General features: G+C 38.7%; 1 protein-coding gene and 1 long non-coding RNA gene across 3 annotated transcripts in view; one reads left to right on the top strand and one right to left on the bottom strand.

The window, feature by feature from the left end:
- Window positions 1-17,298, top strand: part of LOC123633153 — a 35,656-nt gene that overhangs the window by 14,232 nt on the left and 4,126 nt on the right. The gene's annotated exons all lie outside the window — the stretch shown is intronic.
- The window catches only part of PPIL6 (peptidylprolyl isomerase like 6), a 32,057-nt gene that overhangs the window by 10,841 nt on the left and 3,918 nt on the right, over window positions 1-17,298 (bottom strand). For both annotated transcript variants that reach the window (XM_045544161.1, XM_045544160.1), the window contains exons 2-6: window positions 17,138-17,233; window positions 13,656-13,844; window positions 10,199-10,261; window positions 9,951-10,098; window positions 5,421-5,477 (exon numbers count right to left, since the gene is read on the bottom strand). In XM_045544161.1, coding sequence (XP_045400117.1) covers window positions 5,421-5,477; window positions 9,951-10,098; window positions 10,199-10,261; window positions 13,656-13,844; window positions 17,138-17,233 — 553 coding nt within the window. The remainder of the gene's footprint in view (window positions 1-5,420; window positions 5,478-9,950; window positions 10,099-10,198; window positions 10,262-13,655; window positions 13,845-17,137; window positions 17,234-17,298) is intronic.

Consider the following 17,298-nt stretch of genomic DNA (forward strand, 5'->3'; position numbering starts at 1 on the left):
ATAAATAAGTGTGCAAAGAAAATTAATAACATAAAAGGAAGTATACACAGTACTTTGCTTAAGAATAAAAGTCAACAAACTTTCTCCTGTTTTGGTAGTGGTATTTCATTCAAACTACCAATGTGATCATTAAAAACACCTCCTCTGAGAAATCTTTCTCAGATCTGCCCAACCCCCAGCATCTAGGGCAGTCCTTATAACACTCTGTAATTATTGATTTACATGGTGTTTCCTCTCTGGTAGGAGAAGGCAAGGAACCTGTCTCCTTGCAGCTGTAGCTCTAGGCCTCCTACCACGTTAGTTTGCATAGGTATGGCCCTAAGTGGGTAGATTTCCATTCCATGCAATTTTCCATTCCATGCATTTTTTAAATGATGATGAAAGAAAATTAATTTTTGCTTATTTTTAGTAATTATCAAATACATTTTAATCTTAAACCTTAGATTGACCCAGATTTTATGGAAAGCAATAGTTTTTTTTAATGTGAGATAAACAAGTAAAAAGAATTGTACAGTGATTATCAGGCTACCATTTTCAGGAAGTACCATTTCCAGCTTTGCCTCCAAGTTCAAATACACAGAGGGAAGTGATGGATGAAAAATTCAATAAAAGTTTTCACTCGATAACTTTATAAAGTTCTGGGAGTAATTGAAAGATATTGTGAGGGTGAACGGAAACTCATATTTTGGAGTAACATTTCCTGAACTCCTTCAATATGAATATTAACTGTCCATAAGATGTTATTAAACTACAATTGCTAACTATTATTATTTTAAGTATCAAAACTAAGCAAACCAAGCAACTAAGCCATATCTATGGTGGTTACTTTTAGCTTGTTAAATTGCAAACTCAATAAAGACCTCTGAAATACAAATAAGGCATTTTTGTACAAATGAGTCTATCTAATTACACTGATGCTCTCTATTCATTTCAGTAGAACATAGAAATAACCCATTAATTTCACATAAAATTGCATGGAATAGAAATCTGCCCAAAGCAAAGACTAAGAGAGTTTTAACAGAATGGTATTTGTCATTGCTTTTAGATATTATGAATTTATTTTTCTTAAATTGTGTAAGCAATAGGAAAGAAAATTTATAGAGTTGTAACATTTATAGCAAAAAAATCTTTGTTTATGGGGGAACTTTAAAGCAATTAATCATAATACCTATCAAAAAAAAAATGCAACCCGTGTGAAAGCATATAAAACAGATTTTTAAAGGGGCCTAGAGCCCTTCCTATCTCCTGAAGATACTTATTCAGGACCCTGTGGAACTCCTTAGAGCACAATTTGGAAACCACTGCTATAAAGAGACAATAAATATGGTTTTAAAAGGTGTAGGTAGTCCCTGACTTACAAATTTAAAATGTATGGATGTGAAAACTAAGTGACTACATTATGGATTCTCTAGGTATAGAATGTGTATGTGAATCTTAGTAGAGTCTTTGCCATTTTAAAAGCTGTTAATGCTTTTTAAGTCTCTTTTAGTCTATAGATTCTTAGATCTATCCCTTTCTTTTCCTTACACTTTATCTATTAATGAATCTGAGCTATTGAGAATCTCAGAATTTCTCCCAGTCTTTTTTTTTTTTTTTTTTGAGACAGATTCTTGCTCTGTCGCTCAGGCTAGAGTAGAGTGGTATCGTCATAGCTCACTGCAACCTCCAATTCCTGGGCTCAAGTGATCCTCCTGCCTCAGCCTCCCTAGTAGCTTGGACTACAGGCATGTGCCACAACTCCTGGCTTTTTTTTCTATTTTTTGTAGAGATAGGATCTCACCCTTGCTCAGGCTGGCCTCAAGCAATCCTCCCGCCTCGGCCTCCCAAAGGCTAGAATTACAGGCGTGAGCCACTGTGCCCAGCCTTCTCTCAGACTTGAGTTTGTTGACTGAACACACAACATGTTTCTCTGTCCTCTGTCCTGTCAGTTCTGCTGTAATACTTGTCTGGAAAAATGCAAATTTATTTCAGCTTGACCAGTACATTAGGGAACAAGTTGAGTGTTATGCCTTTCACTCTTGCTTGTATTCTGAATGAAACCTGCATCCAGCTGCGTGGAGCCACATAGGAATACATACCTAGACATTTACCTGGCTACCTAAGGTGGTATTATGAGCCACTGGCATATCTGGGGTTCTTTTGCAGAAAACCCTCCTTCTGCCACTTAAAAATCACTCAAAAGCGTCAACTTTTCCCACGCCCACCTCCACAAACAAACTTCAGGTCTTTTTCAAGGTAAAGTGCCATATTTGTTATAGTATTTATATGTTTCTTGAGCATTTAACATACGGAAAACTACGTTACTGATTTTTTACGTTACTATCCTGTTCTTTAATGTGTCACGGAGGAAGTTTTTTTAAACCTCATTCTTTGCCATAAACCCAGTGGTTTTTATTGTGTGATGTTGCAGAGTGTGGAGATTTTTAGGAACACATATGGCATGCTATAACAGAACTGATTGTATTTCTTGCAAATCGGCTGCTGGGTCCAGAGGCTTAACCAGACTCAAGTTCTATCCCTTTGGTAGTGTGTTCTTCCAACAGCTGGCTCATAATGTCTAGTTGTCTCTGTTTTTGTGAAGTTAGCAGAGATTGATGCACCAAATGCTTAGATCCATTATTTCACTGGGGGCAGCAAAATGGTGATATTCTAATTCTATTATTTCCTTTTCATTTATTACTTGGAATATTTTTATAAAGAGATGTTTCCAGTTGGGTGTATTGGCTTAGGCCCGTAACCCTAGCACTTTAGGAGGCCTAGGTGGGAGGATTGCTTGAGGCCAGGAGTTTGAGGTTCTAGTGAGCTCTGATGACATCACTGTTCTCTAGCCCCAGCAACAGAGCGAGACCCTGTCTCAAAAACAAAAAAAAAAGGTGTTTCCCCTTATCTACAGTTTGGTTCAGTTTATGTAGGAAAGGCAGAATAAATGCTTGGTTCTTTCCCTATATGTATCAGTTTTTAAGACAATGAATTCTTTTCCTGTCATCACCCCAAAGGTAACCAATTAGCCTTTATTTTATAATATCATTATGAACTCATGGATTTAAAATATTTTTTGGGTTTTGATCAATTGTAATTACTTTTCTTTTCGAAGCTCAAATTACTACATCTTTAGCCAGTGGGAACCACTCCAAATTGGTTCCTGAGGCCTTTTGAATGGAAAGTAATCATTAATGGAGCTTTTGCTATCTGATAGAACATGAGGTTCCATGCTCATTTTGTGCATTTCCTGCCTGAGGCCTGGCATCTGCCATTTCTCCCAGAAGCCCTAGTTTCTTTCAGTGAGAAATGGCATTTCAAAATAAGCTAAATTTTAGAAGTACTCATTGCTACTGGGTTGGTCATTTTTTATAGACCTCTCCAGTGGAGAGAAAGCTATATATATAGATTTGATACTTCTTGAGTTTAAAGTGCTATTTCCAGGACTATGGAATATTTTACTTATTAGCCTCTGTTATATTTCATCTGTATCTTCTTTCTTCCACACTGAGAATCCTTATTCTCAAAGATACAAAAAAATGATGAAATTAGAATATCCTATAATTACGCACTGACTTTATTCCACATTACATATAGAACAGTCTCTGAATAACAATACTAATAATACCCATCACCAGTATAATTACTCAGAATAGTTTTAAATGTTTTTGCATATATTCTTCATTACTTCAATTTTTAAAAATAGGCTATATCTCCATTGCCTGAGCATATAGTTATTATATAAGATAATCCTTTTACTCTTCGTTAAATTTTAGTTCTACAAGCAACTATATGATTAATGCACCACCAGTCCTATGTCAAGGTCTCTCTTATGTTTAATAGTTTGGTTGTGTGAAATTCATTCCATAGTAGATTCTACAAGAAAGGGTCATGGCAACACTCTGCCCTGAAGTTTTGCATGTTGGAAACTGTGTGCCCTTCATAATTAAAAGTCAGTTTGGCTGGATATAAAATCCTTAGTTCACATTTCCTTTCCTTGATCATCATAAATATATTACTCCATTTTTCTTTTGACATAAAGCATTGCTATCAAAGAATATGATGATTTAATTTTCTTTCCCTTATAAATCATTGGCCATTTTTGCCTGGATTCCCAAATAATTTTTCCTTTTTCTTTAATGTTCAGTAATGATACTAACATATGTCTTGATGTTGGTTGTTCTGCTTCAGTATTGTCAGGTACATAGAGTTGCTTTTTCAATAAGTATTTTCAACTTTTTATACATATATTTTTATTTGAGGTATAAACATTTTTACTTGTGGCATAAGCATATACTTGAGGTGTACACAATTGTCAAAATATATCAAACATCTAAGATACATGCATTGTATTAAAATTTAATAAATATATCTTTGATGTTCAGTTTGATAATGTATAACCACCATAAGGTAGAGAATGTCAAATCTTCTTTATATTTTGGGGAAGTTTTCTTTAATTATAGTTCTTAGTATTCATTTTGTTTCCTTGCATTAGTTCAATTCCTTAGAGATACCTATCGTCTAATGTTGGATTTTCTCTTTCAACGTTTGTCACTTTCTTATGAATCCTTTTTATCTTTCTTCATTTCTCCTTACTGCTGGTTGGTCTTTGTTTATAGACCTCTCCTTCTCCTACCTTCTACTTTTTTTAGGACATAGCTTGTATTTCTATTTGCTCTGTGTTCCTTCTAGTTTACTCATTTCTGAAATTATTTTTCTTTTATTGCTAATTCTTTCCTCAGTTCTGTCACATCATGTCTAAGTTTTTCTAATACTGATTTATGAGCTCTTTCATGTCTTGTATCATTTTGTTAATGTTTTTTAGCTTATTTTGATATAGACTGTACAGTTCTAATGTACAGTTGATCCTCGAACAATGCAGAGGTGAGGGGCATCACACTCCCCCATATAGTCAAAACTCCGAGTATAACCTTTGACTCTCCAAAAACGTAATTACTAATAGTTGACCAGAAGCCTTACCAATAACATAAATAGTTGCTTAGCACATATTAATATCTTGTATGTTATATGTATTATATACTGCATTCTTACAATAAAGTAAGCTAGAGAAAGAAAATGTTATTAAGAAAATCATAAGGAAGAGAAAATATATTTACTATACATTAAATGGAAGTGGATCATCATAAAGGTCTTCCTGAGTAGCTGGGACTACAGGCAGGCACCACCATGCCTGGCTGATTTTTCTATTTTTTACAGAGACAGGATCTCACTATGTTGCCCAGGCTGGTCTGGAACTCCTGGCCTCAAGTGATCCTCAGCCTCCCAAAGTGCTGGGATTACAAGTGTGAGCCACTGTACCTGGCTCTCCCACCATTTTTAACTCCTGCTTTTACTACAAGTGTTACCCACAACAACTGTCCAATCTTGTTAACTCTGAATAATCACCTAATATATGACTGATAAAATATAAAGATACATACCTTCAAATATTGGTCCATAAATCGACTCTCCATTATCTCCTTTTCCATGTACTATATCTGAGAAATAGCAATATATAAACATTAGAATTCTCAGATTAAAAAGGAGTTAGAGTACAATAATGACACAGGAAAAAAAACAAGATGTTTTAAATTATGATTCCACTTATACCAATGAGTAAATTACTTGTTTAATATCTATACCGTGAAAATATGACTATAATAATTTCATTTGTATTTTCTAAGAATTTTTATTAAATACATTCATGATCCCATGTTTTCCTTACAATACTCTCTGAGGTAGGTTAAATTCTAATGCAAAACCTTTGAAATGATGAAGTATTAAATTATAATTGTCACAATTTTTAAAAAGTGTATTCCCATAAATTCTGCTTACTTCATGATTCCATAGTCCATCTTGCTTTTCAGAAAAATGGACAGATTAAACTGAGAGGATGAAATGGGAACAGTATGTTCTTTTTAGAATGTGGATAAAAATAGGTGCTCTCAAAAGAATCCATGTTCAAGTGTTCATTCCTATAGTTACCCTATAGTGATAATTCATTTATTTACCCAGTATTTTAGAAATGAAGTTCCTTATAATGTAAGGAGTGTGTTTATATGACATACATATTCTGGCTTAGGCAGTGCTCCCACATATAAAGATTCTATGCACAAGTTGTTTTTTGTTTTGTTTTGTTTTGTTTTGTTTTGTTTTGTTTTTTGAGACAGAGTCTCACTCTGTTGCCCAGGCTAGCGTGCAGTGGCATCATCACAGCTCACTGCAAACCTCAAGCTCCTGGACTCAAGTGATCCACCTGCTTGAGCCTCCTGAGTACCTAGGACTATAGGTGCACACACTGTGCCAAGCTAATTTTTCTACTTTTTGTAGAGACAGGGTTTTGCTCTTGCCCAGGCTGGTCTCGAACTTCTGGCCTCAAAGCAATCCTCCCACCTTACCCTCTCAGAATGCTAGGATTATAGGCATGAGCCACTATGTCTGGCCTATTTTTTATCCATCCATAGCTAAAAGAAGCAAAGCTAACTCTGGTGAAAACAGAGGTCTCTGAGGTCTGTCTCTACCCCCAGTTCCCTCAGTAGCCCTCTCCTTCCTTCAGCTCTCTAGCCCACCTCCTCCTATAATACAATGTTCAATAAGTATCTGTTGAAGGACTGTGTTATTTTAACTCAGCATGAGCAGTTTGCCTGTAATGTAAATGTATGTGCTATTTCTTTAAGCAATCTGATGCAACAGCAAGCATGTGGGGAGCATTCATTTGTGAAAGGGCATGAAGCATTTAAATTATACTATTCATAAAGCTGTTTCAGAAGTTAATTGATAAGCCTTAAGCCTCCAACCTGGCTCTGCCTAACACTCTGCCCATGATTCACCCCACAGTTCTGGGCAGTTCTCAGGAGGAACTGTGGTAGCTGAAGGATAAATCTGGAAATGGGGAAGTAGGGGGTCCCCCAGCACCAGTTCCTTCAGATCCTGGAGTTAGCTTTGCTCAGGCCAGTCTGCCCGTGTGGTTCTTCTTCCTGATAAATTACCGACACATCAGTCACACACCCTTGTCCCCTCCCTGCACATCTACCAACATTACCCTTGTCCTCTGCTTCAGATCTCCCAGGTGAATATTTTATTTTGACATTATTTCAATCAGTATTTACTATAATTGTTTTGTGGTCATAGCCCACCCTCTTGAATTCACCCTTGTACATCTGGTATTATTAGAGATGCCAAATAGTGGTTAAAAGCAAACTTTAAAGTCAGATAATTTTGATTTAAATCTTGACATTAGTTCTTTTTTCTAAGCCTGTTTCTTCATCTGCATAAATGGGGATAATGGATGAAATGAAATAACATAGGTAGAGCACTTCGGGCAGTACTTGGCAGAGCATCACGCTCAGTGGCTGCTGTTATTGTGCAGCATCATGTGCTCATAGAATACACCCTCCCACTGCCATCACCTTCTCCGTCATTATGCCCAGTATGATGATGATGATGATGATGATGATGATGATGATGATGATAAAATGTATTTAGTTATGTCTCGGGATATCCTTGTGAAAGCAGTAGGCCTCATGGGTGCTCAAAGGGGAATCCAACCAAAGCAGTATAATGACTTAATGTCTTCTTTAACTTTGGACTTTAGAAGTGAAGAGAATGTACATTTCCTGTTTAAACATCTCTTCATTCATTCATTCTTTCAACAAGTATTTATTAAGAACCTATTATATGCCAGGTGCTGTTCTAGAACCTGGGCTACAACAGTGAACAAAATAAATAAAAATCTCTGCCCTCGTGGAATTTATATTCTAGTGAAGAGAAAGAGACAATAAACAAGTGAACTGCCCGGCACGGTGGCTCATGCCCATAATCCCAGCTACATGGGGGCGCTGAGACAGGAGGATCGCTTGAGTTCAAGAGTGCCTGGGTGCAACATAGCAAGACTTTGTCTCTAAAAAAAAAAAATTAGCTGGGTGTGGTGCCATGCACCTGAGCTACTTGGGAGGCTGAGGTGGGAGGATGGCTGGAGCCCAGGGTTCGAGTGAGCTATGATCACACCACTGCACTCCAGCCTGGGTGACAGAGCAAGACCCCATCTCTTCAAAAAAAAAGAAAGTGAACTAAGAAGTATATAAATATATATAGTATGTCCAGTGGTAAAAAGTGCTATGCACTATGAAAGAAAATAAAGCAGGGGAGAGGTGTGGAGAGGTGTGGAGAAGCTAGTGGCAGTTTTAAATAGGGTGGTCAGGTAAGCTCCTGGTAAGATGAATTCTGGGCAAAAATCCAAAACAGATGAGGAGAAGCAAGCAATACCCAGAATAGCTGACTGTAGTGTGTCCGAGGCAAAGCCAACGACAGAAGACCTCATGCCCCACCTGTGCTTGACGGGTCAGGGAGCAGCAGGAGGCCAGCTATGTGGAGCAGAGTGAGAGGGAGCTGTGGGAAGATGGGATGTGGGGAGTGGGGGCCTGCAGCCTAGACAGGGCAGGGCATGCTGGGCCCAAAGGACAGGCAAAGTGCCCGGGAGCATCCTAAGGCACAGCATGAAACCACATTTAGGTCCTGTGCTCCAAAAATCTGCACAGTCCTGTGGGAATTTGACATCTGTAGGGAGAACGTTCCCAGAGCTTGGTATTTTCAATATGCCATGTCATTGAATCCTCACCACATCCTCTGATAGTCTTATCATTATCCCCATTTTATGATTAAGAAACTGATTCAAAAGTGCTAGGTGGCTTATTTAACTTATATGTATCAGTTTGGATTTGAATCTAGCAATCCAACTTTTTCCCAAACTGTCCTTAACATTGTTGCCTCACTGAAAACACAACTGAAGATCTGTGCACTTTACTAATGAAAACTTTACCTCGACTAAATAAATAAACAAACACAAACAAATAATATGACGTTATTTTTCCAAATCTTGCTGTGGGGGGAGAGGTGGTTAACCAAACCAAACCAGAACAGAACAGAACACAGCACCTGAGAGCTGAGCACACGAGCTCTGCACTGAACTCAGTGCCAGGAGCCCTGATATCGGCCCCCTGGAGGAATGTTTTATATTACCAAACAATTGAAAACCAATATGGTACAAAACGAGGCAGACTTTATAAAGTTTTGTACATTTCTATTTATTGACATGAGAAGATAAAACCACATATTAAGTAGAAAAACATTTAATATGGAGAAACACTTTGAGGTTAGATATTAAATAACAGTGTTTGTGATATCCCATTCTGGAGAAACTGACGGGAAAAATAGCTGCTTTAACATGTAAGATGCTTGGAGTAAATCTATGTTTTTCTCCTCATCAGCCCCAGAATGTTCCAGATCATAGAAAAAAAATTAAACATTAATTTAAGCTGCTGCATATGTTGTCAAGTTCAAGTAGATCTCCTTCTACACTAAGCGAATTATTTTTAAATTGCTGCCTGATTGCTCCCTGTGGAATATTTCCCCAAAAGGCCTCCAAAATTTAATTTTCTGCTGTTAATCAGGCATGTAGTCTGAGTAAAGCCAAAGGATTGGCCTGAGAAGAAAGCAAAAGTGGAGACCAAAATCTTTTAGAGGTTACTTTTCACTTGGAACAATGTAACATCTTTGATGAGAAGTTGTTTTTCATTTATTCTTTTCCAAATTCCCACGCTTAGTAAATTTCTTAAAAGCACTGTACTTCTAAGCACTTTTATGTATTTAGGTGAGCTTTAAAATTATATTTTGATACAATAAAGTGTTACCCCACTCTCCTATGTTACTTTTTAGTTTGGAATAATCCCAGTAACATAATTTAGATGTGTTTATTTTAATAATTAGGGATTTTTTAAAAAAGAATACAAATGTTTAAAATATCCTTTGAATATATCTATTTGATATTAGTATATCTAATTCTATATTCATTTTATAAAGGTAGATAAAAAAATTTTGGATATCCTGATTTGATATTGCAATTAGGTTGTATTCAGATTTAAACTAAATAATAAACTAAATTTAATAAATAAATAAGTTTAGTTTAAACTCACCTCCCCCTTGTATCCAACCATTCCGTACTACTCGATGAATAACTGTACCTTTGTAATGTAGCCTTACGCCACTTTGAGAAAACCCTTCTTTTCCTGTACACAAGACCTGAAAATTTTTACATGTTCTGGGACATACATCACAGTACAGCTACAAAATAAAGACAAAAGGTTTCAAAGATCAGATATTTAACATTTTGACAGTTATAAATACTACCCCCGTAACTTACTAATAAACAAAAACATCTTACCTCAAAAATCAATCTTCCAACTGGAGAAAAATTAATAGCAATGTCCAAGAACACAAAATCATGCTATTAAAATTAGGGATAAAAGGATAACATAGGTCAATGTCTTATAAGAAAGCTTTATAAATGACGAAAAATATAACAGATACAATGTTTTCAGTGATAAAATTTCAATAGCATTTTTAGTGGATAATATAACAGCAAAATTAAATGAATGACTTAAAGAAGTTTATTTCTTTTCTTTTTTCTTGGAGACAGGGTCTCGCTCTGTTGCCCAGGCTGGAGTGCAGTGGTGCAACCATAGCTCACTGTAGCCTCAAACTCCTGGGCTTAAGCGATCCTCCTGCCTCAGCCTCCCAAGTAGCTGGGACCACAGGTGTGCGCAACCATGCCCAACTAAGAAGTTTATTTCATTTTGTCAAGTCTTTACAACCTACGTTACACATTTGAAAAACCCTTCAGTAGTGAACCGTTGAAAACCATTAACCTATCACACGGAACTGAGAACACATGGCCCAGACATCGACAACATCCTAAACTAAGTGTGGAAAGGAATGCTGGTCAGTCCCCTTGAGAAAAGAAACAGACTGGGGATTCTTCTCTATTTTTTCTATCCTGAGTAGTTTCGGGGAAAGAGCCATCGTGAACGCCATGGATTTGGTTACCCTGTGTCCTGATTTTCAGAGAGAGCACAGATTAGCTAAACAGAGCCATGCCACACCCTTTCCAAGTGGAAAAATAAGGCCACTATATTCATGGGAGGTGTAGCACCAGGGGTAGCAAAGAGAAGAATACTGGGTTTTCGAGATATATACAATAATATCCTCACGTGCATAGATGCCCCCAGCTAGTTTTCATTTGATAACTTTCTGGTAAAGACGAACATTTGTGAGACCTAGTCTAGCCCAGTGAAGAGGCATCGAAAATGAAAATACTAGTCTTCATCACAATAGCATTCATTTAGGGGCCAGAACACATTGAATAGAGTACATTTTAAATCTTGGACACCATTTCCATACATGAAAATGCCACCTTATTTAACAAGGTGGATAATTTGCCCTGCCTTCTTTCTTAAGAATCTAGGAAACATAAATAAAATCACTTGAAGGGCATCATGTTATTTGATGTCATTCTACCCTTTTTTTTTTAACTAAAAGACTGAAATAATTTTGTGCTATCTGGCATCCAACAATGAAGTATTATATCTGTACAAAGTATAATTAATTTGTGCCTCTCAGCTTGTATACTGTAAGTTCTTAATTATAAAAGAAAATATTATAACCAAAGAATAGGAAGGATAACATAGTAAACTGCACAGGCTTAGGAGGAAAAAGAAGATATATTAAAAATCATGGTTGACTTAGGAAATGAGCAAGTCCATTCAGGCATCATTAAACTTCCCTGCAAATCAATACATTAGCTTTATGGTTGTCAAGCATATATAATTCTGAAAATGCTAATGAACGAGATCAAATGAATGCAACACAAGGTAATGTCCCCGTCATCTAGCAGCCAAACATGCAAACATACTTATCTAGTATATGGTTCTAACTGGAACAAAGCTAGTTCCTGGGTTTCACTCAGCAAGAAAAGTCCACCCTCTGTGCAAAAAATCTAAGGATTGGCTCTGGCATCTAGGTCCTCTGTCCTCACTGCCACTAATAAATGCAGGCTCTCATTATCTCTAGCCCATGCTACTGCAGCCGTTTTCCAAATCCCTGCTACCAAGCTTCTCCCACTCCAGCCTGCTTCTGCACAGCCCTAAAAATTTTTCCAAAAAAGCAAAGGAATTATGTCATACTCTTTATGAAAAGCTCCGTTGGCTTGGTTTCATTCTGGATAGAGTCTAACTCTTTCATTCAGAATGCATGATAAATCATAATCTGGCCTTAACCCTTCTTTAGTATCTGTTGGTTTTTTTCCCTACTTAACATCTAAATGCCCTTCCTGCCCTGGGAGCTCCCCACAGGGTCCACCACCCTCACTAGAACCTAAGGGGGCCAGATTCTCCCTCTCCCCACCCTGCAATAGCCAAGTTCTGGAGATACAACCTAGGCTTGCCAGACAGGTGCATCCTCCAAGGAGTAATGATGTAAAGACACAAGAGAGTTGAGAAGTTAATCTCAGTGAGGGTGGCAGTGTGAACCCAGAGCCGGTAGTACCCGCAGCAGCACCCTGGTCACACATTCCTGTGGCATGACTGGCCACGTCTTCCTGCTGCCAGGCCTCACTTGGTTCCCACCTGTTTTCCAAAGCTGGTTCTCCAGCTTTCCTGTCAGCTATGAAATAACCAATATCATTCTGATACATACCTTTTCTCCTTTAGTTAATCAAAAGAGCTTGGTACTGTTGGCACCAGGAATCGTGACTGATGCTCTCATTTTCCCAGCCTTATTCCTGACCTCCTTGCTGTTCCCTGCCATTCCCAGAGCACATCATGTACTTCTAGACACCTGGCCCTTTGGGAATTAACTGCTATGAATCTTAATTCCCAGCCCCCTGCTCCCCAGAGTTTCTAGCATTTTCAAGTATACTGTTTTTTCAATCAACCGTTCATTGAGCATCTACTGTTTCAAGTCTGCTCAAGGCAGTAGTGTTAATCGAGGATGAATGAGACAAGGTCTTTGCTTTTGCACTGGGTCATTTTGTGGGCACAGCCACCATGGGCATGAAATGACTTTCAGCATGTAGCAGCTGTAACTACAACAGGTTTCTGAGCGTGATTACAAAGTGATTTCAGTGCTGTTGCCATCCCACCCTGATGTCTGTCTCTTGGCCCGGACCTCATGCTTCATGATCACCCTCTGCCACTGGACCCCTCCCTACCGCCACAGCCTGTCTAAACGTGCTCTCGCCAGCTATGTGCCATGCTTTAAAATGTCACCTTTCTCTAATCAAACTTGTCATTCTCTTAGCATAGGAACTCTCACCTGGGTGCTAGAAAGTCTTAATATTTCATATGGATGTAGGTTTGACCTTCTCTGAGGGCTTTTTTTATATTTTAAAATGGATAATTCATGCATATAAATCTCTAATGGAGAGTAGAAATGTTTGAACATGGATGTTCTCCCTGTGCAGCCAGCCTGCTGTGAGATACACTTGCTTTATATTACCACCAAGCCCAACCTTGTCATACTGTAATCTTTTGCAACTGGAGTATAATAAGATCATAGAGGGCTTTAAACCTGGTCTCCCATCTATGTATCTAGCTATCTATTTATTAATTTTCCTTTAGAGACAGGGACTTGCTATGTTGCCCAGGCTGGTCTCAAACTCCTAGGCTCAAGGGATCCTCCTGCCTTAGCCTCCCGAGTGGCTGGGACTACAGGTGCGCCCCACTGCATCCAGCTCTCTTCTACTCTTTTATAACCTTCTTTCTTAGGATATTGATAATTAATGCTGAATCAATATAAGTGATCAAAAATTCCACTATTTTTCTTTAAAAGTTAGTGTGACTTGCCTTGGTGTCTCTTAAGAATTTAGCAGAATAATCCAGAGTGAGCGCCTCATAAAGAGCAGAGGGTTTAAAATCAACTTCGTCCCACACTTTGTGGGCCCATTTCTGCATGTCAGATGCATCACCCAGGAACTGATCGTTAACAAAACATATCACGTAGGAAGAATATTCCCATGTTTCGTTCTTGAGTTCCTGTAAAGAACAACAAACACATAAGGAGGGGGGAAAAACTTGCTAAACCCATAAGCCAGAGCTTAGGGTCAACTCTAGGTATGAATTTTTCAAATCTAGGATTGAATCTTTTACAAATATGTTTTTACCATCCTTCAGAATTTTGCTCTTAGAATTTAAGAACAGTTTTAAGAATCTGACATCCGTAAAAGCAAAGAATGATCTAAAAAGTAATCCCATTCAAAAAGGAGCAATTTTCACTGAAAGAAAAATAAATTTTAAAAAAGTATCATAAAAATGTTATAATCAAGGGGGGAAAAACCCTTTTTATCTGAGGGATGTGAGCCCCTTTAAATTATCAGGCCCAGAAAGGCATTTAATATGTAACAGCTGTCCCATCTTATGCCCCCTTGAGCTAAATAATTACCTCTTGAAGCCACCTGCTATGAGATCCCTGGACTAACTGATACCAAGTAGCCATAAAATGCCATACACCCTGTAGTTCAACCACTGATAGCCAGTCACTAACCAATGTCATTAAGCCAATGAGAACTCCTGGCAAAGAGCTTTTATAATTACCCCCTCTCCTGATTGGTTCTTTCTTCTGTGAAAACTTGAGCCTCTCTTTTGTTCCCTGGCAGCACTCTGTGAGGCAACTTGGAGGTGTGTCCCAGGCTGCAGTCCTCAACATTGCCCCAAATAAACTCTCTATATTAATTTTGCCTCAGTTTCCTCCTTTTAGGTCAACGCAATCATAGAAGATACATGATAATCTGGTCATAAAAATCACTGTGATTTCATCAACACATTGCTGACAGTCAACCTCCTAAATCTCTGGCATGTGGCCACGGAGTAACCTCCCCTCTGAGGAGACCTGGGTAATTATTCCCAGCACCAGCTGAGGCAAACCATGGATAATTTGGCATAACCATTCTCAAACTTTAGCAGGCAATCAGAATCACAGATTCCGAAGCCCCACTTGATTTTCTGATTCTGGGGTGAGGTCTGAGAATTTGCATTTCTAACAACATCCCAGGAGATGCTGATGCCGCTGGGCTGGAGATGGCACTTGGAGAAATACTAGTTTGGGGAACAGTTTGCCTACAACTTGCCAACTTGTTCCATTCTCTCTCTTAGATTTAATATCCTATTGTTTGCTTCCCAGGCCCTTGTCAAATCCTGCTTCCAGGTGGAGAATAAACTTGCTCATGCTGAACTATTCCTTTCTGATAGAGCCTATGGGTCAATACTCCCTGGAATGTTTAAATTTATCAGTGTTTTCCTATTTTACAGGACCCAAAACTTTAAAAAAGGGAGAAAAAATTTAATTGTAGATAGTTAGCCTGGTTAGAGAAATGCAGTGGAAAGTACATTTTATTCAGAGGTTAAAGATGTAAATGCCCTGTCTCTGTCTCTTCTACACGTAAGGGGACCTCCTTGTCTACCTTGAGTTACAGGCTGGACCTGATGGTTTCTGGGGCTTTCCAGCACTAAGATGTATGATGTGTGATGCTGCCTTCTTTGGAGGGGAGACAGCGGCCTTCCCAAAAGTCCTCAAAGCCATCCCCTTAGGGTGGCATTCCAATCTGCTGAAGTATAAGGCCAGCTGGACCTAATGTGCTGATTCACAGAGACCAAATGTGCTAAGAAGCACTGCATACAAGACAAGACACAATGGCTTACACTGAAGAAGGACCAAAAAAAAAAAAAAAAAAAAGCCCTGAGGAGGATGAGGAGGAAGAAAAGGTTAAGGTGACAAATATCCAGAGGATGAGGGTGGGAGAAGGGGAGAAGGAAGGAAGGATAAGGAATAAAGTACAGGTGGAAAGAAGCAGCAACCATGAAAGCCTCGTTCAGGACCAGCGAGAAAGGCAGGAGGAAGAGAGCACAAAACACCTCATGGTAACCCAGGCTGAAAAGGGAGAGAAGTTGGAGAATGGAATCACACCAATTTTCAAGAGTCCGGTGGGATTATGTAAGAGGAGCAGGCACAAACCACAACCCATGAAATCACAGTTTTCCTGTAGGTGGACAGCATGACACTGGTGGGCAGTATAATAAATTTGATGATAAAAATTAAGAATAAAACATATTGTTTTATGTTAGGGTGACCAACAGTCCTGGTTTGCCTAGGACCATCCCAGTTTTAGCACTGAAATTCCCACATCCCAGGAAATCCCTCGGTCCCAGGAATACCAGGACCATTAGCCACCCTAGTTGTTGCAAGGATTAGAATTTATATATTCTATAGAAATTATATATTTATATGTATATATAAGTGATTAAAGTAGTGTCTGGCACATAACAAGTACCATATATAAGTGTTTGTTATGTTTCTATTTAAATTGTGATGAAAAGTTTTTATGGCTATGAAAGTATGAGCCTTAACAAATGGTATTCCGGACTCAGTCTTACACCGTTCATGTGACTGAGCGGAGAGAGAAGTAGTCTCATAAAGTAACGCTATCTATGCGATACTTAATCACAAGGTCACAGGACATCCTCGTGCAACCAAGCACAGAACAATCAAAACTGCTCTGGTCAGGGGAAATGAGATTTCATCAGCTCCTGGGGAGATGGGGTGGGTGGGGAAACCGGGCCTGGGATCCTCTACAGGACTAGGCCAGAGATGACAAGCAGGAGGCATAGCCCATTCCACCTTCCCCAACATGAGGTACTGCTAAGCCAGGATGGCACCTTAGTATCCTTCTTATCACATACTCCAGGCAGCACTACCAACTGATCAGGTCACCTCCCAAGAGGAAACCTATTATCCCTGGCCAAGCTCTGCTAGCCCTAAGGCATGGCATTCTCTGAGGGTACTGTTAGAGGGGAGAATGCAAAGAAGGAAGCTTTACCGAAGGAGCTTGCGCTATAGGAACCTGGTGCCTGTTGTCATCAGAGCTCCCTAGGCAACAGCCCCGCACAAGCCCCCTGCCCTCTGTGTGAGGTACACCACAGACACTTTCCGAAGGAAGGACCAAGAAGAGGGTCAGGGTGTCACAGGAAGTATAAGTGATGTGCAGGGAGATAGGATAACCATCAGCAGGGGTAAATAGCACCACTGAGAGTTTAAAACTTACCTTTACCACATGCCTTTCCAAGGAAAATTCTGTTAAAGTTTTACTTAAAAAAAAAAAAAAAAAAAACAGCTTGGTAAATGACTCACATAATTTAGGAAAAGTACAGAATTTAGACAAAATCTAGTTGCACTAAAATTACTCTTTCAGTTTTTCCAAAATAATGCATAGATAAGTAATTCAGGTAAAATTTTGCTTGTTGTCAATATCCCCCACACCCCAAATATCTTTTACCCTTTTTTTCTCCAGTAGATATTGATCCCAGGCAAATTCTTGAAGAGGAACTATTATAGGATCTTCAAATTTGGATGGATGATTATGCTTCAGACTCTAGGTGTCAAAACAGAATAATTATTTTAGAGTAAGTGCTCTTTTAAAGTTGAAATCATTTCCCC

This window comes from Lemur catta, chromosome 2 (assembly GCF_020740605.2).
Source record: "Lemur catta isolate mLemCat1 chromosome 2, mLemCat1.pri, whole genome shotgun sequence".
Classification (NCBI taxonomy): domain Eukaryota; kingdom Metazoa; phylum Chordata; class Mammalia; order Primates; family Lemuridae; genus Lemur; species Lemur catta.